Source organism: Rattus norvegicus, chromosome 11, assembly GCF_036323735.1.
Source record: "Rattus norvegicus strain BN/NHsdMcwi chromosome 11, GRCr8, whole genome shotgun sequence".
NCBI classification, from domain to species: domain Eukaryota; kingdom Metazoa; phylum Chordata; class Mammalia; order Rodentia; family Muridae; genus Rattus; species Rattus norvegicus.
Genome location: NC_086029.1, coordinates 48,870,978 through 48,898,043, shown reverse-complemented (window position 1 = coordinate 48,898,043; position 27,066 = coordinate 48,870,978). Strand labels below are relative to the sequence as shown.

The 27,066-nt window shown below is 48.0% G+C and overlaps 1 protein-coding gene and 1 pseudogene across 1 annotated transcript; both read left to right on the top strand.

Moving 5' to 3' along the window:
• The first annotated feature begins 311 nt into the window (after window positions 1–311).
• On the top strand, window positions 312–6,231 carry Hmgn1 (high mobility group nucleosome binding domain 1). The gene is made up of 6 exons (NM_001013184.1): window positions 312–405; window positions 533–562; window positions 651–680; window positions 790–840; window positions 3,069–3,191; window positions 5,378–6,231. Exons 1-6 carry the CDS (start codon window positions 391–393, stop codon window positions 5,417–5,419), a joined length of 291 nt encoding a protein of 96 aa, NP_001013202.1. The 5' UTR covers window positions 312–390; the 3' UTR covers window positions 5,420–6,231.
• A 963-nt stretch (window positions 6,232–7,194) lies between these two features.
• LOC134480978 (large ribosomal subunit protein eL43-like) lies at window positions 7,195–15,213 on the top strand (annotated as a pseudogene).
• Window positions 15,214–27,066: the final 11,853 nt, after the last annotated feature.

Sequence of the window (27,066 nt, the reverse complement as noted above, 5' to 3'; positions counted from 1 at the left end):
CAGCGCGCAGACCGCACTTTTGCTGTCGGCTTCAAACAAACTACCTAGCGGGGTCGGGCGGCTCGGGCCCGCCCCTCGGCCGGGGTCGCGCCCGCGGGGTGGGGGGCCCGAGGGGCGGGGCAATACGGTGGAGTGACAGTTCGCTGCGCCTATTCGGGGACACGGACTGCGGCGCTGGCGGGCGCGGTGGGTCTAGGCAGCCAATGGGGGCTGGGGGCGGCCCGGCCGGCGGGGAGGCGCGGGCAAGAGGGGGGCGGGCTCCAATCCGGTTCCATCCGGTTCTCCCACCGCCCCCGCGACGGGTCGCTGCAGTTCGTGTGGTGGCGGCTAGGCAGTGCAGCTCCGTGACAGATCCAACGTCGCACTTGTCTCCCACCCGGCGCCGCCACGATGCCCAAGAGGAAGGTGAGCGCGGCCGGTCCACAGCGCCCGCAGGGTTCGGGTCTGGGGGATTCTGGAACCTTCGGGGGCGCGGGCGGCTGGGCGTGACGTCACGCGGCCGCATTGTTCTCCACTGTGCTTTCTCCTGCAGGTTAGCGCAGATGGAGCGGCGAAGGCGGAGGTGAGTGCGGGCCTCCGGTGGGCCTGGAGGGTCAGGGCGGCCGGGGGTGTCGCTCACTGAGTCGCTAACCCGGTCTTTCTCTCCGCAGCCCAAGCGCCGCTCCGCGAGGCTGTCGGCCGTAAGTATCTAGCTCGCGCCAGGGCAGGGCGGGAGCGAGCGGGCCTGGGCCCAGCGCGCCGGCTCAGCGCCTCACACCCTCCTGTCTTTATTAATTTGTCTTTTGCCAGAAGCCCGCCCCTGCCAAGGTGGACGCGAAACCGAAAAAGGCCGCGGGAAAGGTAGGTTTCGAACTGGTGTCTAGGTGGGCCGCTTGGTTTTTAAGTGATTAGGAGGTTTCTGGAAGGTGGGTGGGGGTGGCATGGGTAAAGTGTGGTATGTTCGTTCATCCGAAGCAATATGGCTTTGCAGACGACCGGAGTTGAGCTCCCAGCATCCACAGGGCAGCTCAAACACTCCGGTTCCAAGAGGTCTCATGTCCTTTTCTAATCTCCAGCAGCAGGCACGCGGTGCACATACGTTCATGCAAAACAAATACACAAATACCAGCCTCTTTTAAAAACTCAAGCATTTTATGAGCCAGAGCCAAAGATGACTCATTGGTTAAGAATGCACAATGCTCTTACAGAGGGACCTGAGTCTGTTGAGTGACAGCTTCGAGGGATAAGAGGATCTGATAACCTCTTCTGGCTTCTGGAGGCACAGCCCGAGCATGCACAGACATATTTGTATGCACATCGTTTAAAAGTAAAGTCACCCCCCCCCCCAGTAAAAATTGGACTGTTTCCGATAGTTGATGCTTTGCTTTAAATTTTTGTGAGTGTTTAGCCTGCGTTGTACGTAGGTGTGTTTTGGAGGCCAACAGAGGACCTTAGGAATTAACAGTTCGAAGTCTCTGAGTGAGTGCTGGAAATTGAACCTGGATCCTCTGGGGGACTTTCTCAGACCAAAGAAGAGCAGTGGTCCTGGCATAAGGATAAAGACTGTGGGTGAGGGTCTGAAGAGTGTCGGTACATTTCTGTCCCCGCCTCCTATGTTTGAGCTGCCTGTAAAGTTTAAATAGGAGCAGTTTAGGTGTGACTTAAGTAGCGTCACACTACTTCGGCAGTGTGATCATTTCTTCATTTGAGGGGTGAGTAGATGAGACTTTTCCTTTTGCCTTGCCTCCTTCCACCCCCTGTGACCTGATGAGCATGGGGTGACATGCATGCACCCCCTATCCCTAGCTAAGGAACACACTTGGCTATTGGCTTTCCCAAAGAAATCCTTTCTCACTCTTTAGAAGTAAACATTTCAAAAGTTTTAGTCATACGTAGAGAGACCTGATTGATTTCAGTTAGCTTATGGGTATTTTTTATGTATACGTTGGGGGGACTTCATTGTGTGGCCCTGACTAGCCTCGAACTCAGACTTCTGCCTGCATCTTTGTCTTCAGTGCTGGGATTAAAAGTGCACCATCATACACGACCTAGGTATTTTATAATTTTTGCTGGTGCAGGGATCAGACCCAAGTAGATACCTGGCAATAATAGATAAATACTATAAGGTTCTTCCCCTACCCCCCATGCATGACATACACACACACACACACACACACACACACGCACGCACTGATAAATCACCAGTGCCCGTAGGGAGTTTGGCATTTATTTATTTATTGGGGGTGTTTTGTGCCACAGTCTGAGAAGATCAGAACTTAAAAGTTCATTCTCATTTTCCACATAGATGTGGAGAACTCAGGTCTCAGGCTTGGTGGTCCAACCTGAGATTGATTTGAATATGACCTGTTGATTTAATTTGTCTGTTTCTACAATCTTTACATAGAATTGCTCATTTTGTTTTGCTGAGCTCCTTCCTGTAAGACAGATGGGATCCAGAAGTACTGTTTCATACTGCTTATGGTTTAGTTTTGAACTTCATGTTTCGAGTCATATCCTCACGATAATAGTACCTGTGCCTTTCAGATTCGTCACAAACACCCAAGTGAAAATGATAACTCAAAAATTGATCTTTGTAGTTACTTGTATGGTATCCAACAAGGAAGGAACTGTAGCAGGAGAGTCAGCATGACTTAGAGGAAGGTGCATGAAGGTGAATGGTCTTACGTGTGTGGGTACAAGTCTTGTAAGGACGGTGACTGCTGTGTGGCAATTAGATTGTTCATGCTTAAAAGAATTTGGGGGACTGATAGGGTTACAAGGCCTTTGCATTTACTCTCTCGTGTGTGGTATTGGTGCTGTGGAGAAGAGCAGCACAGGCTTAATGTTTAATCCCAGCTAATAACAAGATTTAGGACTCCTCAGCAAACGTGTCCTTGTTGGGGTGCTTCTCAAGTGGTCTAATGTCAAGGCTGTGTGAGGTGCTGAGTTGACTCGTGTGTGTCAGGATATCCATTGTACCCATTGTGCTGAGGTGTGTGTGCTCGTGTTTGTCAAGACATCCATTGTGGATGCACTCTGCCTGCATCAAATCAAAATTTAATTCAGTTTATTAAAATGTCTCATTTTAGGATAAAGCATCAGACAAAAAAGCACAGATAAAAGGGAAGAGGGGAGCGAAGGGCAAACAGGCTGAAGTGGCTGACCAGCAAACTACAGATCTGCCTGCAGAAAATGGAGAGACGGAAAACCAGGTCAGAAGAGTGCGCATGCGGGCACTTGATTCTGAGCAGCAGATGTTAAATTGGATCTTTTGTGTAGCAGATTAAATTTTTATGGGAACTGTTGTATACAGCTTCCCCATGAATAGGTAGCACGTTAATGAACTAGGTTTTATTTGAACTTGTACAAGTCAGTGAGAGTAAATAGGGATTTGTGTCTGCCAATTGCACCTGCAATAGGATGCAGAGCTCCTATACAGAGATTTTCCCACGTGACTTCATAAGGCTGTGTTGGAACAGGTGAGCTGGTTCTCTGCCTTACATTGGAGTGGTCAGCTTGCTGTGGTCTCTGAGGCTGCCCTTGTGCTAGAGTCCTAGTTTGTGTATTCTGGCATAAGTTATTAGACTCATTTCAATTATTGCAAAAATGTCAGTTTTGTTTCTTCTGAAAAGTAATTGGTAGTTTAGGACTGAGTGATAACTTGGTTCAGAAAAATAACATTGATTTCTGTGTTTTTGTTTTCAAGCCAGGGTTTCTTTATGTAGCCCTGGCTGACTTGGAACTTGCTCTGTAGACGAGGCTTACCTCAAACTCTGCCTGCCTCTGCCTCCCAAGTGCTAGGGTTAAAGGCATGTGCCACCACTGCCCGGCTGATTTCTGTCTTCAGGAGCTGTGAGGAAAAGACTTGTAAAGTGTGGTGCTGGAGAGCTGGCTCAGAGGTTGAACACTGTTCAACTCTCAGCACCCACATGGTAGCTCACTCACAACGTATGTAGCTCCGGTTCCAGGGAACTGATACCCTCAAACAGACGTGCAAACAAAACACCAGTGCACATTTTTATAAAGACTCAAAAGTACAATACAAGGTTGAAACAGGGTCTTGAACTGATCCACCTGCCTCAGCCTCCCGACTGGGCATTCTTATTGTTTTAAAACTTTTATTACATACGCTAAGCTTGGGAAGGTAAGTTTCATTTTATGTAGGATTGTGGTAGGCTCTCTTGCTGAACCAAGCTTTCCTGCATACTGGGATTACAGTTTGGCTCCACACTCACCTGGCACCTGTGTGGTTGCTGAGGAACTCTATAGTTACCCTGTCTGTAGGGTGGCTAGCTTTACCCACGGAGCCAGTCCTCCAGCCTGGAACTAGCTTTATTAGCCCAGGCTGGCCTTGAACCCTCAGACAACTTGTCAGATACTTGCTCCTCAGTCAGAAAGGTTTTGTTATTGTTGTGTTTGTTTTTTGTTTGTTTTTGTTTGTTTATTTGTTTGTTTTTTGTAGTACCAGAGATCAAACTCAGGATGTTCCGAATACTAGATATGAGGCCTAATTTATAACCAACTGCTACACATTTTTTCTGGTTCTAACTGCATGTTCAGTATTAAGTGATAGGGACTCCGACTACTCATCTAATCCCAAACAAGTTGAGCTGGGCCCTGTGGTGCACATCTATAGTACCAGAGGGTGGCAAGTCTCTGAATCAGCAGCTGAAGGCATGCCTTCCCGCCATAGTAACCAGATTATAGTTGATTCTCCTACAAGATTGCCAAAATCCTAAGCCACTGCACTTGGCAGATAAGAGAAGTTGATTCAGTTGATGAACACAGTACTGTGTATTCTCTGTAGCAGCGCCTAGAGTATATAAAGGGATTTAATGTTTGCAGATCATTAACATGAACTCACCACATGCGCTCTGTTCTATTGGGTCCATTACAGCCATGTATAGATAGGAACACTACAATGTCACTTGGGAAAAGCTGGAAGGCCAGTACAGACAAGCGGGTCACCAAGAAGCACGGGCATTTGGAAATGAGTGAAAATCAGGCTGGTTTCTGATCAGATGTGGGTGGAGTGGGGAGGGTCATTGAGAAAACCCTAAAAGCCAGTGTCTGTACTAGACTTGAAATGAGGTAGCCAGAAGGGCCAGGCTGAGGCTTCACACTGACTGCTCTCTCTATGGTGCAGTTGCCACCTTGATTGCAGGTCTTAACAAGAGTGGGTGTGTTGGCAAGTACAGAATCTGGGTAAAGCAACCTATTAAGAAGTAGGAAGGCCAGAGCATGGTACAACCTTGTGAATTGAGGCCACCCTGGTCTACATAGTGACTTCAAGACAGCTAGAACTTTGTCTCTAAAGGAGGAGGTGTGGGGATATATATAAGCACACAATTTTGTAACATACTGTGTACTTGATGTTTGCTTTTTCTGTGGTTTGCAGAGTCCAGCCTCTGAGGAAGAGAAAGAAGCGAAGTCTGATTAAGCATCCATCACGTCTGTCAGTGGTCCCTGCCTCCCTTCTTGTACAATCCAGAGGAATATTTTTATCAACTATTTTGTAAATGCAAGTTTTTTAGTAGCTCTAGAAACATTTTTAAAAGGTGAGGGAATCCCACCTCATCCCATTTTTTAAGTGTAAATGGTTTTTTTAAGAGGTTAAATCATTTGCTGGTTGTTTATTTTTTGGTACAACCAGAAAATAGCAGGATACTGAATCAGGAGAGGCTGTGACTGTCTCGGGGGTCACCATAACATTCCGTAGAGGGGGCTAGTTTTATATCCTACAGTACAAAGCATACTAAATGGCAATTTGGGGTCTCAGTCATGCATTCGTGTCTGGAATATTTTCAGTTATATCTGGTCCCGTGTTTCTAGTAGAACCATTTTGTAAGAAAGCCAGTCTTTGGTCCTCGCCCTGTCAGAACTGTGATGTCTGTGGTCATGGCAGTCCATTTTCCTAACAGTTGTGATAATGTGCTGTGAAAGATGGTGATTTTGAGTATGTTCTGTGTGTGACATAAAATTGTGAATTGGTGGAACTGAGCATTGTGAGCATTCGGTTGTTATGAGAGGTCGTAAGGAAACTGGCCAAGTTTGAGGCTGGAGCATCACTGGAATAAGTTCACAGAAAAACAATATGTAGCTCTTCGTTTGGGTACGTGAACACTATTAAGGCTCTTCAGAATTAGGGTACATGAACACTACGGCTCTTCAGAGTTTGGGTACGTGTGTTAAGAATTGGAATGTCTGTGTACTCTACTCCTCGACCAATAAAATCTCAGTTGTGAAAGAGTATTTGAAAATGCCTGATTAATTTTCAGATAAACTTCTCTGGTTTTATTTTTTGTTTTTGCTTTTTTTTTTCTGTGTAGTCCTTGCTGACTGTCTCTTCGATGCTGGAGTTAAAAGCATATGCTGTCAGGGCTAGAAAGACAGATCAGAGGAAGAGCACTGGCTGCTCTTCCAGAGGTCCTGAGTTCAATTCCTAGCAATCACAGGGTGGTTCAGAACCACATATGGTGCCCTCTTCCGCCACAAAGGGGTGGGGTACATGCAGAGAGAGCACAGTGTCATACATGGTTTCTGAGTCTTGAGAGATATACACAGTTGGTTTGTGATAATGTGATGTGGAATTCACTGAGCACGTGGTTTACAGCTGCGTACTGCATCTGGCTTTCATGTGTGCTGCTGCTGATGTGCACTGCAAGAACCTGGGGCATGCTGAGGTTATAAACTGGGTCTTCAGAACTGCAAGCCCTTACTTGACAGATTATTGAGATAGATTCATGAAACAGGCTTGCTTAGTAGCCATGAGTGACCTTGAATTGATTTTCTTGCAGTACACGCCGAGGTCATAGGCATGTACCCAGGTCTAGTTAATGTTCAGGATTCTTGTGCATGCTAGGGAAAATGTTAGATCTGTGTCCCTGGGAAGATCTTGGTGTTTGCTCAGCATCTGTAGTCTTTGGACTACAGTCTATCCCTCAACACAACTAATGTAATGGGAAAATTTCCCTAACCAGTTCCAATAGCACTGACTTGTCCTGTCTACCATGGTGGCAGAGACAGAAGGATACAGAAGTCTATAGATGCGGTTTTCAGCTAGACTGGCTGATGAGGGAATTCTGGGAATCTGAACTTAGTTCCTCACCTCACCACTTTAGCTGTCCTGGAACTGTAACCTATGTTGGCCTGAAATGTACCAGCCTGTTCTTCTCAAGATCTGGGATTAAAGATTTATACCATCATGCCCTTAAAACTTCTGTTGTTGTTTCTGAGACAGGTCACTTGTAGCCCTGGTTATCCTGGAACTAACTCTGTAGACCAGGCTATCCTCACATCTACCTGCCTCTGCCTCCTGGATTGAAGGCATGTGCCACCACAGCCTGGCCCACTTGAAGCTTTTTAAAAAGTTGCCCTTTGGGGCCAGAGAGATGGCCCAAAGGATTAAAAGCACTTGCTACTCTTGGAGAGCATCCTGTTTGGTTTAGGGAATTATTTCATGCCCTCTGAGCTGGACAGGCACTAGGAATGCACTTGGTACACATACATACAGGCAACATTTTAAATTGCTCTTAAAAGTGTGCCCATTCCACAAAGCAGTACAGCATAAGGAAGTCCTGTGTGTTCCAGTCAGTTCCAGCAGCCATGGGAACCACCAAACCTGTCAGGTGTAGTGATGTGTACATTTATCCCAGCACCCAGGAGGACTGTAGGTGAGGCAAGCCTGAGCAACACAGTGAGTCATGCACACGTGTATGTGCAGATGGTGAAATACCTGTAGAGACAAAAATTGGGAACAAATTTTTTATTGTAAAAATACATTTACCTTTGATGTGAATATTTTGTCAGAGTTAAATACAGAGTCAATTTGGTAAGCCTCTGTCATTATTGATTATTTTTAAATTACTTTAAACAAAGTGTGGTGCCATAAACTTGTCCCAGCACCTGAATAAGTTCAAGGCCAGCCTGGGCTACATGACATCCTAGTGAAGGAAAAGAAACAGCAAACTAAACGAGGGCTCTGCTGTAGAAGAATCTATGCTTAGCATCACACACCGCCTTCCAGGGGGTGGTTCCACAGAAGTCTCCGTTGTAAAAGTGAGTCCGTGGTGCTGAGGGTCTGGAGGTGGTAGTTGTGAGGAACGACAGCCATGAGTGCTGACAGGTGGGGCACGTCTCTTCTCCATCCCCCACACATATGGCCCATTGTGGAAGGGACATGGAGGAGTCAGGACTTCACAGAAATGGTTTGTGGGGTGGCTATGCTTAAAGGGGCAGTGTTGTTGCTTGTGGCCCCCGATAAGTGACGAGCTGGGGACTCTAGGTCTCTGGTGGCTTTTCCTTTGGAACAGTATATATTGTCGAGAGTCTTTGAAAGAACAATTGCTTTAGCAACATGAGTGGAGCAGTGGAGTGGACAGCTCTTGCTCGTGATGCTGACTACCTTGTTGGAAGACGGCTTCTGGTAGGTCCTTGTGGTGGTTTGAATGAGACTGGGCCCCCATAAGCTCATATGTTTGAATGCTACCCCAGTTGAAGGAATTGTTTCAGATGGATTAGGAGGTGGCCTTGGGGGAGGCAAGTCACTGGGGGCAAACTGACACTTTCAAAGCCAGGCAGTTGTGCTCCTCTTGCAGAAGACCTGGGTTCAGCTCCCAGCACCCATGTAGTGGCCATAACCATGTGTAACTCCAGCTCCAGGGAATCCCAAACTTCTTTTCGACTCTTTAGGTACCAGACACGCCATAGTACACACACACACACACACACACACACACACACACACACACACACACACATGATTTCTAAATGTGCAAGCTTGTTACCACCCCTGGCTCCATTTGCGGTTTCTCTGGAAGAATGCACTTACAGCCTTAACTTCTGTGCCTTTTCGTGGCTCTCCACTTTCTGCTTTACTTTTCTTTATTTGACAGCAATATGAACCACATAATAAGTTCAGTAAGCTGGATTGAATGGATCTGTATGACGAAATGCCCTCAGCTGCTGAGGTAAGTAAGCCCTTCTTCAGTGAAGGAGTCCTGCCATCCCATGGCCAGGTCTCAGTATCTTAGTCATCGACAAAAACAAGCAGTTTATAAAGAAAATATGCGGGGGCTGGAGAGATGGCTCAGCGGTTAAGAGCACCCAACTGCTCTTCCAGAGGTCATGAGTTCAATTCCCAGCAACCACATGGTGGCTCACAACCATCTGTAAAGAGATCTGATGCCCTCTTCTGGTGTATCTGAAGACAGCTATGGTGTACTTAGATATATAATAAATAAAATAAATCTTTAAAAAAAAAAAAGAAAGAAAATATGCCGTGGCTTGAGTCTTTGATCCACAAGGCGTGAGTAAAAGCCAGCAGCTTTAAGAAGAGTCACTACTCGGGGCTGGGGATTTAGCTCAGTGGTAGAGCGCTTGCCTAGGAAGCGCAAGGCCCTGGATTCGATCCCCAGCTCCGAAAAAAAAAAAGAACCAAAAAAAAAAAAAAAAGAAGAGTCACTACTCAGGCATCTTTCCATCTAAAAATGCGGAGAACATTTGCTGCTCCTGCAAATGGCCTGGGTTCGGTTCCCAGCACCCACTGCGGAAACCATCTGTAACCTCAGTTCCAAGGATCTCAAGCTTGGTGCACCTACATGGAGTGCTACACAGGCAGTCGGTACAATGAATGGCACATGAAAAATGAAAACTATAAAGACAAACGTGGAGCTGGGGATTTAGCTCAGTGGTAGAGCGCTTACCTAGGAAGCGCGAGGCCCTGGGTTCGGTCCCCAGCTCCGAAAAAAAAAAAAAGAACAAAAAAAATAAAAAAAATAAAGACAAACGTAAATTCCAGAAGTCCCAGGAACATTGGAGAGTTGTAATGTTTTTTGAAATAAAAAACAGGTGTCACCTTTCATCACTGTGTCAAAAAGTCTGGTGGCAGGGACTTAGGCGCAGGGACTTACAGGCGCGGACTTACTCCGGCTCACAGCCAGAGAGGGGTCAGTCCATTGTGATTGGGAGGGTAAGGCAGCTGCAGTGACAGGACCTGGAAGTGCAGCTCATCGGCTGAATGTTGGGGATCAGAGGCAAGAGAGTTTGTGTTGAAAATAGGGTCAGGCTATAACCTTCAAAATTCTTCCCCAGTAGTCCCCATCTTCACCTAATGTCCCAGACCTCCCCAGATGGCCTCACCAGCCGAGGACCTGCTGTTCAAACACATAGGCCTATGGGAACATTTCAAGTCCAGAGTGTAACACTAATAATGATTTGATTTGATGTGTATGAGTGGTTTTGCCTGCATGCATGTCTACCGCAAGCATAACTGGTATCCTTGGCGGTCAAAGGAGGGCACCAGGGGGGTTGGGGATTTAGCTCAGCGGTATGGGTTCGGTCCCCAGCTCCAAAAAAAAGAAAAGGGGGAAAAAAAAAAGAGGGCAAGAGGGCACCAGGTCTCTAGAACTAGAGTTAGGGTTGCAAGCCTCTGTGAGTGTGGGAATCCAGCCCAGATCCTCTAGAAACCCCGAGTTTGCTTCAGGGCACCCATGTCAGACAACTCACAGCTGCCTATGACTCCAGCTCCAGGGGATCTGGTGCCTCTGCTGGTGTACTGATGTGCACATGCTTCCACACAGACATGATTACACATGATCTAGTAAGCACTTGTTATCTGTGTGTTGGCACATGTGCCAGTGTGCACATACAGAAGCAAGAAGAGGATGTCACATGTCCTCTGTCATTCCAGCTATTTCTCTGTGATGAGACTGTTTTCTTGGTTGAGATAGAAACCAGCAAACCCCAACGATTCTCTCCAGTCTCTGCCCACCTCAGAGCTAGGGTTACAGGTGTGTGCAGAACACCTGACTTGTGTTATGTGGGTGCATGGATCCAAATTCCACTCCTTGAGGTTGAGCAGCAACCTCTGGGCCAGCATCCTGCCACATTTGGGATGTGAAATTCCCTCATCATAGTTAGAGAAGAAGAATTAACGGTACAGACTTGGTCCAAACAAGGTGCATATATAATTAGGGTGACACTTTAGAGTCTCATGGAGGAGTGGTGAGATGGGTCACTGGGTGAAGGAGCTCACTCCAAACTGAATGGCCTACCATTTGGTTCCCAAAGCCCATGTTGTAAAAGAAAGCCAACTCCTGCAAGTTTTCCTCTGTCCTCTGCATGTGCTGTTTTACACAGACACACAAATGCACCCCAAATAATAACATAGTAAGATGCTGTCTAAAATTTCACAAAAGGGCTGGCTTAGTGTTGCATGCCTGTAATCCCCATGCTCTGTGCTTTGGAAACTGGGGCAGGAGAATAAAAAATTCAAGGTCATGGAGCTGGAGAGATGGCTCAGTGCAGATTAAGAGCACTGGCTGCCCTTCCAGAGGTCCGGGATCCAATCCCCAGTATCCACGTGCTGGCTTACAAGAGCCTGTGACTGTGGTTTCATCCGCTGCTTTTTTCTGGCATACAGACATACACTCAGACCAGAACAAAAAACAAAACAAAAAAACCCAGAACATACACATAAATATTTTTAAAAATTCAAAGCCATAATTCTAGCATGCAGAAGGCAAAGACAAGATCTCCAGGAATTAAAGGTCAGCCTGGAAGATGTGGCAGACCACAGCAGCTAGGGTTACATAGAGAGAAACTGTCTCAAAACAAAACAAAACCTTAAGGCCAGCCTGAGCTACTAGAATATATGAGGCTCTGTATTAGCCCTCCTACATGGGGAGCAGGCTACAAGTCTTTGCAACTTAGCCTCTGTGCATCTGAGTCTAGGCCTCCTCTTTCCTCCTCCGAGTCAGAGTTGCCACCATGCAGGCTTGTCTCTAACTCCCTAAGTAGCTGAGGCTAACCTTGAACTACGGCCGCTTCCATGTCTGAGGTGCTGGTGTGTGTCCCATGCTTGATTTTTATGGTGTCGGGAAACCCCAGGGCATCTGATCTGCTAGGAAAACATCCTACCCACTGAACTATATCCTGACATCTTTCTTAACTCCCTGTGTAGCAGAGGCTGGCTTTGAACTCCTAGTTCTGAGTCAACCTCCTCAAATCTGTGATTCTAAATGTGTACACCAGCACACTTTGTGGAGGTGAGAACCAATGTGCTCTGAGTTACAGGAAAGGCTGGCTGACAGCTGGAACAAACCATCACAACTGTGCTCAGCTCTGATTAACCTCAGCTGCCTATGCCACGGGATTCAGTCACCAGGGAACAGACCGTCTGCTGATTTTGTTTTGCTTTGTTTTAAGATAGGGTCTTTATCTAGTCCTGACTGTGCTGGAACTCACTTTGGTGACCAGGCTGGCCTCGAACTCACAGAGATCCTCCTGCCTCTGTCTTCTGGTATTAAAGTCAGTCAGTACATCACCAACATCCAGCCACCGGTGTTTCTAGAGGCATGTTTTATTTATTTTGGTTTAGATGTATTTATTTTATTGTACATGTGTGAGTATTTTGCCTACATATATGTACTTGCATGCCTGGTGTCTGCAGAGGTCAGAACAGAATGTCAGATCCCTGCAGCTGGGCCTTCCACTCATCATGGACTGTACCTTCAAATCAGGAACCAAAGGCTGGAGGGGATGTCTCAGGGTTTAAGAGCACTGGCTGTTATTCCAGAGGTCCTGAGTTCAATTCCCAGCACCCACATGGTGGTTCTCAACCATCTATAAAGGGATCTGATGCCCTCTTCTGGCGAGCAGGTGTATATGCAGCAGAACACTCATACATAAAATAAATAGAATAAACAACAAAACATGAACCAAAATGAACCACTGCCCTTCCTCTCGTAGGTGGCTTTTATCAGGCACTTTGTGACACCAACAAGCTAAGTAGCTAATACCAAGAATCGTACCAGAAGTAGGGCTGTCACTGTGATAAACCTGACTCGCGGTTCACAGACTTTTGGAACTGCGTCATGGAGAAGTTTGAAGCTGCAGGTAAGAGAAGCTTTGTGATGCTGTACCTCGGGCTTGACATTCTGAGAGGAATTCAGAAGCCCAGAGCGCTGAGAGAGATGTGGAGCTCCGGCTTCCCACAGTTCAGACAGGCTTGGAAATCCAACTGCAGCCACTCGTGTTACATTCTGGAAAAGGCTCTGCTGCCTTCTGCCGGTTTCCTGAGAGCTGGAGTGGGGATGGATTCTAAAGGGATAAACCAGCGTGGTCAATAGAGGGAGCGTCAGGACAGCGTGGCATTCAGGCTGTTCTCAGAAGAAAGACAAGAAACTTAGATTTGGTGAAGAAAGGGTTAGGAGCACATTTAAAGTTGCAGATGAGGTGGGTGCTGCACATGCAGTGCAGTTGTTAAAGTGATCACACACACACACACACACATACACGAGTTATCTTACAGTTCAGGAGGTCCAGTGTCCAAAATAGCTCCCTTACAATTCTGCATATTATAAACTATCATAAGCTTGCTAATTACTATTCTGTATATCATATGCTTATATATTCTGTGTATTATAAAATATCATATGCTTGCTGATTAAGCTTACTCAGACTCAGTTTTGTCTCAAAAGTGTCCTCTGTGGCCCATTGTCCAGGAGTGAGAGGGAAGTAGTTAAACAGCCCAAGGTATTTTAAAACACCATGTGCCCCTAAGAGCAGCCAAGAAGCCTTTCCAACAAAGGCTGTTGCTTTTTGTTTTTCTTTTTTTCTTTTTTTTTCTTTTTGGTTCTTTTCTTCTGAGCTGGGGACCGAACCCAGGGCCTTGCGCTTCCTAGGCAAGCGCTCTACCACTGAGCTAAATCCCCAACCCCTTGTTTTTCGTTTTTAAAAAGATTTCTTTATATATAAGTACACTGTCGCTGCTTTCAGACACACCAGAAGGGGGCATCAGCTCTCATTACAGATGATTGTGAGCCACCATGTGGTTGCTAGATTTGAACTCAGAACCTCTGGAAGAGCAGTCAGTGCTCTTAGCCACTGAGTCATCTCTCCAGTCCCAGGCTGTTACTGTTAACTGGTCAGTGAGAGAGAGAGAGCAGCTGGCACTCCACCCCAGGACCTACATGCTGTAAGCCCACACCTGATATTACCTTCTTGCTCTCAGTGGCTGCTGCAGCAGTCATGTGTGCCCGTGGGGATGCTGGGTGAAGTCTTGCTGCCAGTTTGTCGCTGTTTCTTCCTTATACTTGCTAATGGCTTACCAAATGAACCCTCAAACCCATAGACCTGGCCGGACGGTGGTAGCATCCACCTTTAATCCCAGCAGAGGATTAAAGAGAAGCAAAGACGGGGGTCTCTGAGTTTGAGACCAGCGTGGTCCACAGATTGAGCTCCAGGACAGCCATCATGAAGAAGTCCTGCTCTTCGGGCTTGGGCTTCAGTTCCGGTGACATGACTAAACGCACCAAGAAAGTCGGGATCGTCGGGAAATATGGAACCCACTATGGTGCCTCCCTCTGGAAAATGGTGACAAAAATTGAAATCAGCCAGCACGCCAAGAACACTTGCTCCTTCTGTGGCAAGACCAAGATGAGGAGACGTTGGCATCTGGCCCTGTGGTTCCTGCATGAAAACAGTGGCTGGCGGGACCTGGACCTACAATAACCACTTCCTCAGTCACAGTGAAGTCTGCCATCAGAACACTGAAGGAACTGAAAGACCTGTAGAAGCCCTACCGTCTGGGACTTGCCTGGCCTGAAATAAACGGGCTAATTTACAGAAGAAAAAAATAGAGACTCCCTGTCTCAAAGAACCAAAAAACAAAACAAAACAAAACAAAAAACAAAAAACCCAAAAACCCAGTCCACAGAGAACACTCACTCACTGAGTCACAGGGAAGAATCAGCAGATCAGCACTCCCGTGTGTTTATAGTTCTCTGGAGTCCCTTGCATTCCTTGGCTTGTAGACTCCTGCCAAGTCTTCCCTGCCCGGCCTGCCTCCCCTCCTTGTCTCACTTTAAAGACACAGGTCCATATAGACCATGCAAGAGCATCTCCCCATTCCAGAGTTTAATTATGTCTTCGATTTCTCCATGTTCTCCGGCTGAAGAGTCAGAAAACAGGGCACATCACCAGCAGGAGGTCACGGCAGAGCAGTTGAGGGGATGCTGCTGTGCTCACCTGCAGGGCCTTGTTCCCTTTCAGGACGAAGCTCCTCTCAGCTTCTTAGACACTTGCCTGCAGAGCAAGGTGGTGTGAGGGAGGTTTGTGGGAAGGTGCTCAGATCACAAACTCCAGTTCCGCCCGATTCAGCTCACAGCACAGCTCTGGGGAGAGCTGACCATAAATAAAATTTTAAAAGAAGAAAGGAGGAAGCTTTAACAGGGAGAGTGTTATGAGAACTGGCCCTTGTGGCACAACCTGCCACCCCAGGAACCTGGGAGGCTGATGCAGGCGGCTCACAAGCTCAATTCTGCCTGGGGCTACAGAGAGAGTTCAAGACCATCCTGAGCAATTTATCTGGAACTTGTCTCCAAATAAGGATCAAAATATGAGATGGCGCTGCACGGTGTTTGCCTAGCATGTGTGAGGCGCCACATTCAATCTTCATCGTTGAAGAATGGCTGCGCGTGCACACACACACACACACACACACGCACACGCACACGCACACGCACACGCACACGCACACTCACACTCGTGGTTGTAAAGCAGGAGCCCCCAAACAACAGCATTATATGTTGTCTCCTCCCTCTGACAGATGGCTCACTGAGTAAAGGTGCTTGGCCTGAGTTTGATCCCTGAGATCTATTTGGTTATCCTCTGGCATCCAGTTGAACACACACACACACACACACACACACACACACACACACACACACACCCCTCCCTAAGATTAATCAAACAGTAGCCAGGCTAGTGGCAACACACCTTTAATCCCAGCACTTGGGCGGCAGAGGCAGAGAGATCTCTGAATTCAAGACCATCCTGGTCTATGTAGTGACTTCCAGGACAGCCAGAGCTACATAGTAAGACCTTGTCTCTCTCATACAAACAAACAGGCACACAAAGATTGCTCAAACAGGCCTTAGAGTTTTACCACAGGTCTATGGTCTTGAGGGATTGATTGACAGTGTGTTAACATTAGAGACCTCTCTTCCCTCTGAGCCTGTATGCGGTATCCATTCCTACTTCTAGACCTTTCTGCTACCATGGATGCCTTGGGTTTGCTTAGTGCAAATTGTATTTTGCAATGGCTTTCTTGAAGCTTCCTGATATCCTCCAAGTCCACCCTGATGCCACTCCCTGAATTTCTCCCATGTGTAGTCAGTAACTAGTGTGTACATGTTCTCATTCAGCCAAGTTTATACATGTAATCCCGCCATTCAGGGGGTTCAGGCAGGAGGACTACCATGAGTGTGAGGCCAGCCTGGGCTATGGCAGTGCCCCTGTATATGATGCAGGGTGTGCTCCTTAATTTGCCTCTTGGGCAAGAAGAATACCATGCTCACATCCTACGTGAGACGTGGCTCCTGGAACAGATTAGTGAACAACTACAAAGCTCCATACCTAGAATGTGAACAGAGTTTAATCCGCCTACATTTTTTCTTTTATTGAGGTTTTTTAAATTTACATTTTAAATGTTATCCCCTTTCCCGATTTCCCTTCCAGAGACCCGTTATCCTATCCCCCCATTCCCCTGCTTCTATTGAAAAGCTCTCAGGGAGAACTTTCCCTCGGGATGGAGACCCTCCAACTTAAAAGACCAGACCGAGACACCACAGGATGCAATCAGCAAGAGGATTTGGTTTATTGTCGGGATACACAGGCACAGGCACCTGCGGGCGCTTTAGTCACTCGGGGGACTGGCGCGCCCCACGGAACCAAGGATGGGCTTTTATAGGATTTTGGGGAGCAGAAGCAAGCATACAGAAGCAGATGCATGGTTACAGGGATATAATTGGTGGATTCTAATATGGCAAGGGTTTAGCCCGGGGGCAAGTTTCCTAGCTACCTTCCTGAAACATAACGGCTGACTCGGCCCCCCAAGGGTTCAGCCCGGGGGCAAGTTTCTTAGCTACCTTCTTGAAACATAACGACTGACTCGGCCCCCCACCAGGGTGTGGGACCTCTCCTGGGGCTTTTTTTCATTGTCAGGTGCTCAACCGAAGTCGTCCTGTTGCCAGGCCTTCAACCAAACATATCTTGCTTGGCAGCCGCTGTGTACTCAGTGTTCTAACCTTTCCCTGAACCAGTCATCTTAAGTACAGCCTTGCAAAATGGCGTTACTGCTGTTAAGCTGGGGTCTTTCATTCCCCCATTTTTTTTTTTGCTAACTTTGAGTGAAATCTTTCACTCGACTTGGTCAAGAAATTTCTGTCTGGTGGGGGCTTATTCCCTCACTGACTCTAGGCCACAAAAGGGCTAGGAGGAGCCACGTAGGAGTTTTAACTTTAAGGGGTTTGGAGTGCGCTGAACTCTCCATGTCTGGGGTGTAGTGTTGTTATTAGTCAATTCCTCAGACCGGACTGCCTTGACGTGTGGTGTGTGGATCTAAGCCGAGACTCCGTCTACCTTTAGGGCGGTCGGGGTAGTCAGGAGGACGGTGTAGGGTCCTTTTCACCGTGGCTCGAGATTCTTGGTCTGGTGTCTGTGCACCCACACGGTGTCTCCAATCTGGAACGGGTGTGGCACCACCGGATGCTCAAGCTTGTCCTGGTAAGCAGTGGCCAAAGGTCTCCAGACGTCTCTCTGCACAATCTGTAGGGCCTGTAAATGGGCCCTCAGAGAAGGGCTGTCAGCAAAATCAGCAATGTTTGAATCAAAGAAATGGACAAATGGGGGTGGTGTTCCATATATTATTTCAAAAGGAGTTAGACCATGGGGGCCCGGGGTATTCCGGGCCCGATATAGAACTAGGGGAAGGAGGGCCACCCAATCCTTTGAGCCAGTTGCAAGCGTAAGTTTGGATAAAGTCTCCTTAATTGTTCTATTCATGCGTTCTACCTGACCTGAACTCTGGGGTCTATAGGCACAATGTAATTTCCAATCAATCCCCAGCAATTTGGCCACCAACTGACTTACTTGGGAGACGAAAGCGGGCCCGTTGTCCGACCCCAACGCTTGAGGCATGTCATACCTGGGAAAGATTTCCTCGAGGAGCTTCTTGGTGACCATTTTTGTAGTCTCGTGCTTTGTGGGGAAGGCTTCGACCCATCTTGAGAAGGTGTCTACAAACACTAGGAGATACTTGTATCCATATATACCTGGTTTAATTTCAGTAAAATCAATTTCCCAATGGATGTCGGGACGGTGTCCCCTAGGACGAACTCCTTGTCCAATCCTGGTCCTTCCCGGGTTAACCTGAGCGCACGCTTTGTAACTCTCAGTCACCTTTTGTATCGCTTTGTCCCAATTCAAAAAAAAACACAGATTTATCTCTTCTCGATCTAGTAAGGTTTTTATCTTCTTATGTAAAAAGGAGATCAATTCAAAAGTCCTTTGTAGACCCACTGTTTTAGTTGAGGGTGGTAGATGGCCCCCATTTTTTTCTAGGAGCTCTATGTCCTCATGGGCATAAACCCAACTAGTTTGTCCCACTGGTGGGGGCGTGGGTTGGTCTGGGCTATTTAAGGGCAAGATTTGTTTGTTCATGGCCGCTTCTCGCGCCGTGGCGTCGGCCAGCCGGTTTCCTCGTGCCTCTGGGTTGTGTCCTTTCTGGTGTCCTGGACAATGTATAATACTCAGTCTTTTGGGCAAGAATAGGGCTTCTAAGAGGGCCAGAATTTTAGCCATATCTTTACCCTCAGATGTGAGCAGCCCCAGCCTCCGGTAGATCTCCCCGTGGATGTGTGCCGTGGCAAAGGCATAACGGCTGTCTGTATATATATTTAGCCTCTTACCTTTTGCCATCTTGAGCGCCTGAGTCAAGGCGATGAGTTCAGCCCGTTGTGCGGAGGTACCAGCAGGCAGGGCTTTCGCCCAAATCACTTTGTCCTCCGTAGTGACCGCAGCTCCAGCCTTTCGCTCTCCCTCTGTCAAGAAGCTGTTGTCATCCGTGTACCATGTGTGGTCAGCATTCTGAAGAGGCTGGTCCGATAGGTCCGGCCTGGTTCCATGTACTTAGGCAGTCATGCTGTTCTGCCTCCTCAGGTAGAGGAAGCAAGGTGGCAGGATTGAGGGCGACTACGGGCCCAAACTGAACCCGTTCTGCATCCAGTAACAAGGCTTGGTGTGAGAATTAGAGAGCCAGCGGTCTGGGGGCTGCTTTACCAAGGCCTCCACTGCGTGGGGTGCTAGGATGGTGAGTGGCTGTCCCAAAGTCAATTTTCCAGCATCCTTGATCAGGACAGCAATAGCAGCCACCATCCTTAGGCACGGTGGCCAGCCGGAGGCCACAGGGTCCAATTTCTTAGACAGGTAGGCCACAGGGCGTTTTCAGGGTCCCAACCTTTGTGTTAGGACCCCTTTAGCATACCCCTGTTTCTCATCGATGAACAGTTACTGAGCAAATTGTAAGGGTTTGGAACAGTTGGATGAATATCTTCTATCCTCTTGTTGACCTTTCTCAAGTCTTGTACTGGCCTATAATCTCCAGTGCCGGGTTTCTTAACAGGCAGAAGAGGCGTATTCCAAGGCGACCGGCAGGGGATTAGGATGCCTTGATCTAGAAGCCTCGTAATGTGAGGCCTTATACCTTGATAAGCTTCATGTGACAGGGGGTATTGTTTTATGGAGACTGGAGTTGTAGTGGCCTTTAACTGTGTAATTAAGGGGGGCTGTTGGAGCGCCAACCCCATCCCACCAGTCTCTGCCCAAGCCAGTGGAAAATTCGTGACCCAAGTGTCTATTTCTAGGGATTGTGGCTTGTCCTGTCCCGGTTCATATAGTCTATATTCATAGAACTTGAAGGGGAGTTCCGTGGGGGCCAGTTATTCGGGCCCCTCCTTCCTCAAAATGAATTTGTGCTTTTAGTTTGGTGAGCAGGTCACGGCCCAGCAGAGGGTACGGGCAGTCCGGAACATGTAAGAAGGAATGGGTCACCTTACCAGTAGCCAGCTGAACCCGGCGGTCCGTAGTCCATCAGTATTGTTTCTCACCAGTAGCTCTTTGTACCCAGGCCGTCCGGTCGCTGAGTTGTCCTGAAGCTTGGGTGAGGACTGAATGTTGGGCTCCTGTGTCTACCAGGAAAGTAACCGGCTGCCCCCCAACTTTAAGCGTTACCCTGGGCTCAGGGGGGGCTCCTGGCCCTGACCTCCCTAATCTTCAAGAGGGAGGTTTGTGGTCGAGGCTTTCGGGGTCTGCCAGGCTTCTTGGGGCACTCTCTGGCCCAGTGCCCTTTCTCTTTGTAATAGGCACATTGATCTTTATCTAGCTTCAGCCCCTTTCGAGCTCCCCCTATCTCCCTTCCTTTTTTGGCCCTGAACTACGGCGGCCAAGATTCGACTCAATTCTCTCTCTTATTAAAAATCTTTTTAGCTTCTTTAAGTAAATCCTGTAATGTATAGCCCTGCAAATTTTCTAACCTCTGTAACTTAGTCCTGATATCTGGAGCAGCCTGCCAGATGAAGGACATAGAGACACTCGTTATTTGTCCTGGGTCATCTGGGTCATAGGGAGTGTACATACGGTAGGCCTCCTTAAGTCTCTCTAGAAAGGTGGAGGGAGTTTCCCCTGCTTCCTGTAATACCTGTTTTACCTGAGCCAAATTAGTAGGGCGTCGTATAGCCCCTCGGAGACCCGCTAGAAGCAACTGGTGATAAAGGCGTAGGTGTCCCTTACCTTCAGCTGTATTAAAATCCCAGTTTGGTCTTCAGGCAGCTGGGTGGGACGCCCATCATCTCCCAGAACATGCTTTCTGGCCTCTAGGAACACTCCTTGTTTTTTTTTTCTGAGGTTAAGAGGGCCTGTAAGAGCTGTTGGCAGTCATCCCAAGTAGGCTGGTGGGTAAGTAAAACAGATTCTATTAGGTCGGTGAGTGCCACCGGATCTTTGGAGAAAGAAGGGTTGTGTTGTTTCCAATTGTAAATGTCAGCTGCTGAAAACGGCCAGTATTGGGTCTGGCCACCGGTTCCCTGTCTAAGTGGGAAAGCCTGGGAGGTTGAATCTGGCATCACCTCGAGCTTATTGCGCAATCTCCCTGCGACAGGGGAGAAACCCTTATCAGACTGTGGCCCGGCAACTGATCTGGCCGGCGGCTCTGCCTCCTCCGTTTCAGCCGGGCCTGTCAGAGAGAAGATCTATGAGAGGGGAGTTTGGGTCTGCCGGGAGGACAGGTTTCTTAGAAGGCTCTGATTTCACAAAGGTAGAGAGAGGAAGACGTGGCCGGCGGACCGGGCGGGGCCGAGGGGACAGGCTGGGGGTTGAGGGGAGGCCAATTCGGGTCCACGAAGGGTTCTGCCCGGGGGGGGGGGGGTTAAGGCGAGACTCTCTCAAGTGATAATATAAGAAACCTGGTCAGGATGTCCGTGGACGACCCAATCTTTAACCTGTAAAATAATGATCTTATTAAATGTGTCATTCACTGGCCATCCCGCTCCGAAAGTGGGCCACTCGGATGTGCAGAGAGTCTGCCATTTTCCTTTTTTTTTTTTTTTTAACCTCGACGGACTGGTTGTGTGCCCGGTCGTGGACGTCTTTCTAATGATCAAGAGTGAGACTTAGGGGCGTTGTTAGGGACTGTCCCATGTTAGTTCTAAGGAAGATTAGAACACAGAGAAAACAAACAACACCAACAGTCAAACAAACAACAGACAGGCGTGCTGCACGGCTTTGGTACCAAACTGAAAGCAAAAAGTCAGATGGAGGTGGCAAAGGTCCAGGGCCCTCTGAAAGCCAAAAATACAGACAGAGTGCCGTTAGTCCGGATCTTTCTCCTCTCCCAGATTGGGCCCCGAAAAGTCGGGCCCCTAACACCCTTGGAACGTCTTCCAGGGCTGCGGGGCGAGAAGTCCGAGCTCGTCAGCTCCTTCTTCGTCCCGCCCAAATTCCAAACAACCTGGCTGAGCGCTCACAGAACAGACCTGGCTGAGCGCTCACAGAACAGACCTGGCTGAGCGCTCACAGAACCTGGCTGAGCGCTCACAGAACAGACCTGGCTGAGCGCTCACAGAACAGACAGAATAAGGCAGAACGAGACAAAATCAGACAGACAGACAGACGCCGGCCGGCTTACCTCCCAGTGGGTGGTCGGTGGTCCCTGGGTGGAGGATCTCCTTTCCCGGCCAATGCACCAAATGAAAAGCTCTCAGGGAGAACTTTCCCTCGGGATGGAGACCCTCCAACTTAAAAGACCAGACCGAGACACCACAGGATGCAATCAGCAAGAGGATTTGGTTTATTGTCGGGATACACAGGCACAGGCACCTGCGGGCGCTTTAGTCACTCGGGGGACTGGCGCGCCCCACGGAACCAAGGATGGGCTTTTATAGGATTTTGGGGAGCAGAAGCAAGCATACAGAAGCAGATGCATGGTTACAGGGATATAATTGGTGGATTCTAATATGGCAAGGGTTTAGCCCGGGGGCAAGTTTCCTAGCTACCTTCCTGAAACATAACGACTGACTCGGCCCCCCAAGGGTTCAGCCCGGGGGCAAGTTTCCTAGCTACCTTCTTGGAACATAACGACTGACTCAGCCCCCCACCAGGGTGTGGGACCTCTCCCGGGGCTTTTTTTTTCATTGTCAGGTGCTCAACCGAAGTCGTCCTGTTGCCAGGCCTTCAACCAAACACATCCTGCTTGGCAGCCGCTGTGTACTCAGTGTTCTAACCTTTCCCTGAACCAGTCATCTTAAGTACAGCCTTGCAAAATGGCGTTACTGCTGTTAAGCTGGGGTCTTTCACTATGAGGGTGCTCCCTCACCTACCCACCCACACCCTCCCCAATGTGTAGCCCAGGCTGGCCTCGAACTCGTGATCCTCCTGCCTCTGCCTCTGCCTCTGCCTCCTTCAGCAAATCCTACCGGTGGGGGGCCACCACAACCAGTTCTGCCTACGTTTTTAAGTTTCATTCTTCTCCTCGAAAGTGAAGAACAATTTTACTGGAGTTTAAAAGAAAAACCTCAGAGCAGGCAACTGTAAATTCTGGCAGCTGCCCTCAAGAGAAACAATACTGGGGTGGTGGGTGGTGGGCGGGCCTGCCGTGGAGGTCACATGGTGGGGGTAGAGCACGGGTGGGAGAACTTTTTAGAAACAGTAAAGCGAATCGCATTAGGGAAAGCATGTTAGAAGAAAAGTTCGCCTTTCTGAATAATTCAGAAAAAAGTCAGACCCACAAAGCGGCATGGCCTCTGTGGTGATTTGAATATGCTCAGCTCAGGGAGTGGCACTATTAGGAGGCGTGGTCCTGTTGGGGCAGGCCTGGCCTTGTTAGAGTAGGCGTGGCCTTGTTGGAGTAGGTGTGTTACTGTGGGTGTGGGCTTTAAGACCCTCATTCTAGCTGCCTGGAAGCCAGTATTCTGCCAGCAGCTTTCAGATGAAGATGTAGAACTCTCAGCTTCTCCTGCACCATGCCTGCCTGGATGCCATCATGTTCCTGCCTCAGTGATAATGGACTGAACCTCTGAACCTGCAGTAAACACCCATGAACCCACCAACGAGAGTCTACAATTATTGTTTTGAGACAGTGTCTCGTTATGTTGCTCTGGATGACCTAAAACTCAATATGCATACCAGGCTGGTCTTGAACTCACAGAGATCTGCCTGCTTGTCCCTCCAGTGTAGGACGATGCCATTATGCAGCAAGGCGGGTCCAGCCTATCATTGGATGAGAAGGAAGGGTAGGCGGGGAAAAGTCTAGGGAGGAGGAGGAGGAGGAGAAGGAGGAAGAGGAAGAGGAGGAGAAGGAGGGGGGAGGAGGGGGGGAGGAAGAGGGGGGAGGAGGAGGAGGAGGAGGAAGAGCGAGAGAAGATGGAGACCAGGGAGCAGGATGACCCAGATCCAGGTGGACTAGGTCAATTTTATCTTGTCTAGGTGGGCGGTTTAGATCTTTATCAATGGGCAGTGAATTTATTGTGGGTGTATTGTGGATTGAGTATTTAACATATAAATCTAATTGCTAAATTGCAAGTTTCTGGAACTTTGATTTTACCCGCCAAGGGAACAGTGTGTGAAAGCCGCTGGCAGAGAAACAACTGGAGCACGTGGCTTCTGCGGATCCGTGCAGTTCCGTGCGGAGTGACAACGCTCAGGAACCGGTTCGCCACCTTTCTAATTATTATCCCAACACTCCAGTTCCGGGATTAAAGATGGCCACCACAGCTGGCACTGCGATGTGTGCTTTCGACAGTTCTTGCTTGTCCTGCTGTTTTTACATCTCCTCTATCGCCAACCTTGCCCTGTTCTCTTGTTGGTTTTTTTTTTTTTTGTTGTTGTTTGTTTGTTTGTTTGTTTTCTTTTCTTTTTTTCGGAGCTGGGGATCGAACCTAGGGCCTTGCGCTTGCTAGGCAAGCACTCTACCACTGAGCTAAATCCTCAACCCCTGTTCTCTTGTTTCAAAGCCATCAGTACACTCACTTCCCCTACAACTTTGGCACACATATTATTAACTGAAGTTCAATATTTGTTTATGTTTTTTTCTTTTGGGAGGTAAAATTTGCATCTAGTGAAACATTCCAATGCTAGGCTTCCTGTTTGCCAATACACCTGTTCACTTGCCAACTCCCTTGGGTCACAACCCACACACCTTGCCCATCCCTCCTCTAGTGTTTTGTTTAGCCACCACAGATAGCTTATTATCGTTGCTGTTGTTGTTGTTATTATTGGTTTGTTTTTTTTTTTTTTTTTTTTTTTGAGGCAGGGTTTCTCTGTCCTGGAGCTTACTCTGTAGACCAGGCTGGCCTTGAAGTCACAGAGATCACCTACCTCTGCCTCCCATGATAAGCCAGGGACAGTACCATTGAATAATCCCCTAGCCCCAGTGATTGGTTTTGTCTTTTCTTTTTTTTTTTTTTTTCTTTTTTTTTTTCGGAGCTGGGGACCGAACCCAGGGCCTTGCGCTCGCTAGGCAAGCGCTCTATCGCTGAGCTAAATCCCCAATCCCTTGGTTTTGTCTTTTCATAACTCGAAGACTGTCTTAGTTAGGGTTTTACTGTTGTGAACAGACACCATGACCAAGGCAACTCTTTTTTTTTTTTTTTTTGGTTCTTTTTTTCAGAGCTGGGGACCGAACCCAGGGCCTTGCGCTTCCTAGGCAAGCGCTCTACCACTGAGCTAAATCCCCAACCCCGACCAAGGCAACTCTTATAAGGACAACATTTCATTGGGTTTAACTTACAGGTGCAGAGGTTCAGTCCATTATGACCAAAGCAGGAGCATGGCAGTGTCCAGACAGGCAGGGTTCAGGAGGTGGTGAGAGTTCTACATCTTTACCTGAAGGCTGCTATTGGAAGACTGACTTCCAGGTAGTTGTAGAAGGGTCTTAAAGCTCACACCCACAGCGACACACCTGCTCCAACAGGGCCACACATAATAGCACCCCTGCCTTGGCCAAGCATATACAAACGATCACACTAAGTAAGGGTCCTTTGTGAGCAGACAGACATGACGGTACCTAAAGAAAGAACAAATGTTCTAATCTGTTTTTAAAGATGAACTTACTTTTATGTGTATGGGTGTTTGCCTGCATGTATGTGTGTGCACCAGTGTGTACTCGGCTCCTGCAGCCAGGGGAGGGATAAGGGAGGAGAGAGAGTGAGTTCTGGATGTTGGGAGAACCTGGAGGCCAGGTCTGCTTTGATATGTCAAATAAGTACCCCAGTCCCTTGTTTGGAGTGGGGAGTCCCGAAACCAAACACTTGGCAGAGCTGGAAATACACAGGACCTGAGAGACGTCCACACTTAAGTTTCCCTTGGCATGAATTAAATTCATGTTTAATTGTTTTTGTTTGACTTTTTTACTCTTTATGTATTTATTTAGTGTGCATGTGTGTCGTGAAATGCCCTGGTGAGCATGTGGAAGTCAGACTACAACTTCCGGGAGTCAGTTCTGCTCCTTCCCTCATGGGGGCCCCAGGAATGGGCTCAGGTCATCAGGCTTGGTCGCAAGCACCTTTACTGAGCCATGTCACCATCCCTGGTCTTTCAGTGTTTTGAAACTGGGCTTCCCATAGCCCAGGTTAACCTCAAACTCCCTATGTAGCTGAGGCTATCCCTGAACTCCTGATCCTCCTGCCTCTGGTCTTGGCTGGTCTTGACTTTGGAGAGAGAAATGCACCAAGGAACCTCTCATGGTATTCCAGCTGATTCTAGCTGCTTCCACTGACTCGGGATGATTTGGCAGAAACTTGCTGTTTCTGCTGGGTCCTGCTGCTGCTATTGATTCCTGTTTGGTGTTTGCTGTTGAACTGGGCTGCTGGTATCCTGACAACAAAGAATAGAATCACCTTGAGGAACTTTTCTAAACATATCCACAACTCCCTTTTCCTACTAACCTTCTTTCTCCCCTACTTCTGGTTGGTGGGCTAGAGGAGAGGTTGAAGTGTTTAAGAACACTAAGTAAAGTAGGTTTTGGAGAAAAAAAAATCTAAGTTTAAAAGTTCAAAAAAATCAGTTTTTTGTTATTGTTTGTTTTTCTTTTCTTTTCAGAAAACAGGGTTCCCCTGTAGCTCAGAATGGCCTCGGATTCCCTATGTAGTCCATGCTGGCCTTGAGCTCTTGATCCTTCTGCCTCCAACTCCCAAGCCTGTATGCTACCATGCCCAGTCTGAGGTTCTGTTTAGTTATTTGAGACAGGGCACCCTGAAGTAGAAACTTAAGGGTTCTTTGGAAAGTTAGTTGTGTTGGATGGCGTTTTGTTGGGGCAAACACGTAAAGGGGTGTTTTCCTGAAGCAGACACAGGTGAAAGGATGCTATGCTAAAGCAAACATGTGAAATGACACGTGACATGTGTCTTCCCTAATGACATGCGTGTATTGATATGCCTTACATTGAGTAATTGAGCTCCATTTGTCTAGACTCCATAGAGAGAAATGCACTAGGAAACTTCTCGTGGTGTGCTGCAGTTTCTTGCCTCTTCCAAGGACTCGGGCTGGTTGGTAGAGAGAAGTCAGACTCACTTCCGGAGGCAAGACCTATGGAGGACACATGATGCTCGGAGGGATATAAACAGAATTCGACGGACAGTGGAAGAGGCTGACCTTGGCTTGCTTGCATAGCTAAAGGCTTATTGGTCTTGCATGCTCGAGATCTTCACTTTGCTGAGAGAGGCACAGCCTAGAACTTCTCCTGGAGTCCCTCCT

What these genes read in the sequence shown, in the direction of transcription:
- Hmgn1 (NM_001013184.1), top strand. An exon ending in GCTCCGCGAGGCTGTCGGCC is followed by an intron (nt 681 to 789) that starts GTAAGTATCTAG and finishes GTCTTTTGCCAG; the next exon opens with AAGCCCGCCCCTGCCAAGGT. An exon ending in CGAAAAAGGCCGCGGGAAAG is followed by an intron (nt 841 to 3,068) that starts GTAGGTTTCGAA and finishes GTCTCATTTTAG; the next exon opens with GATAAAGCATCAGACAAAAA.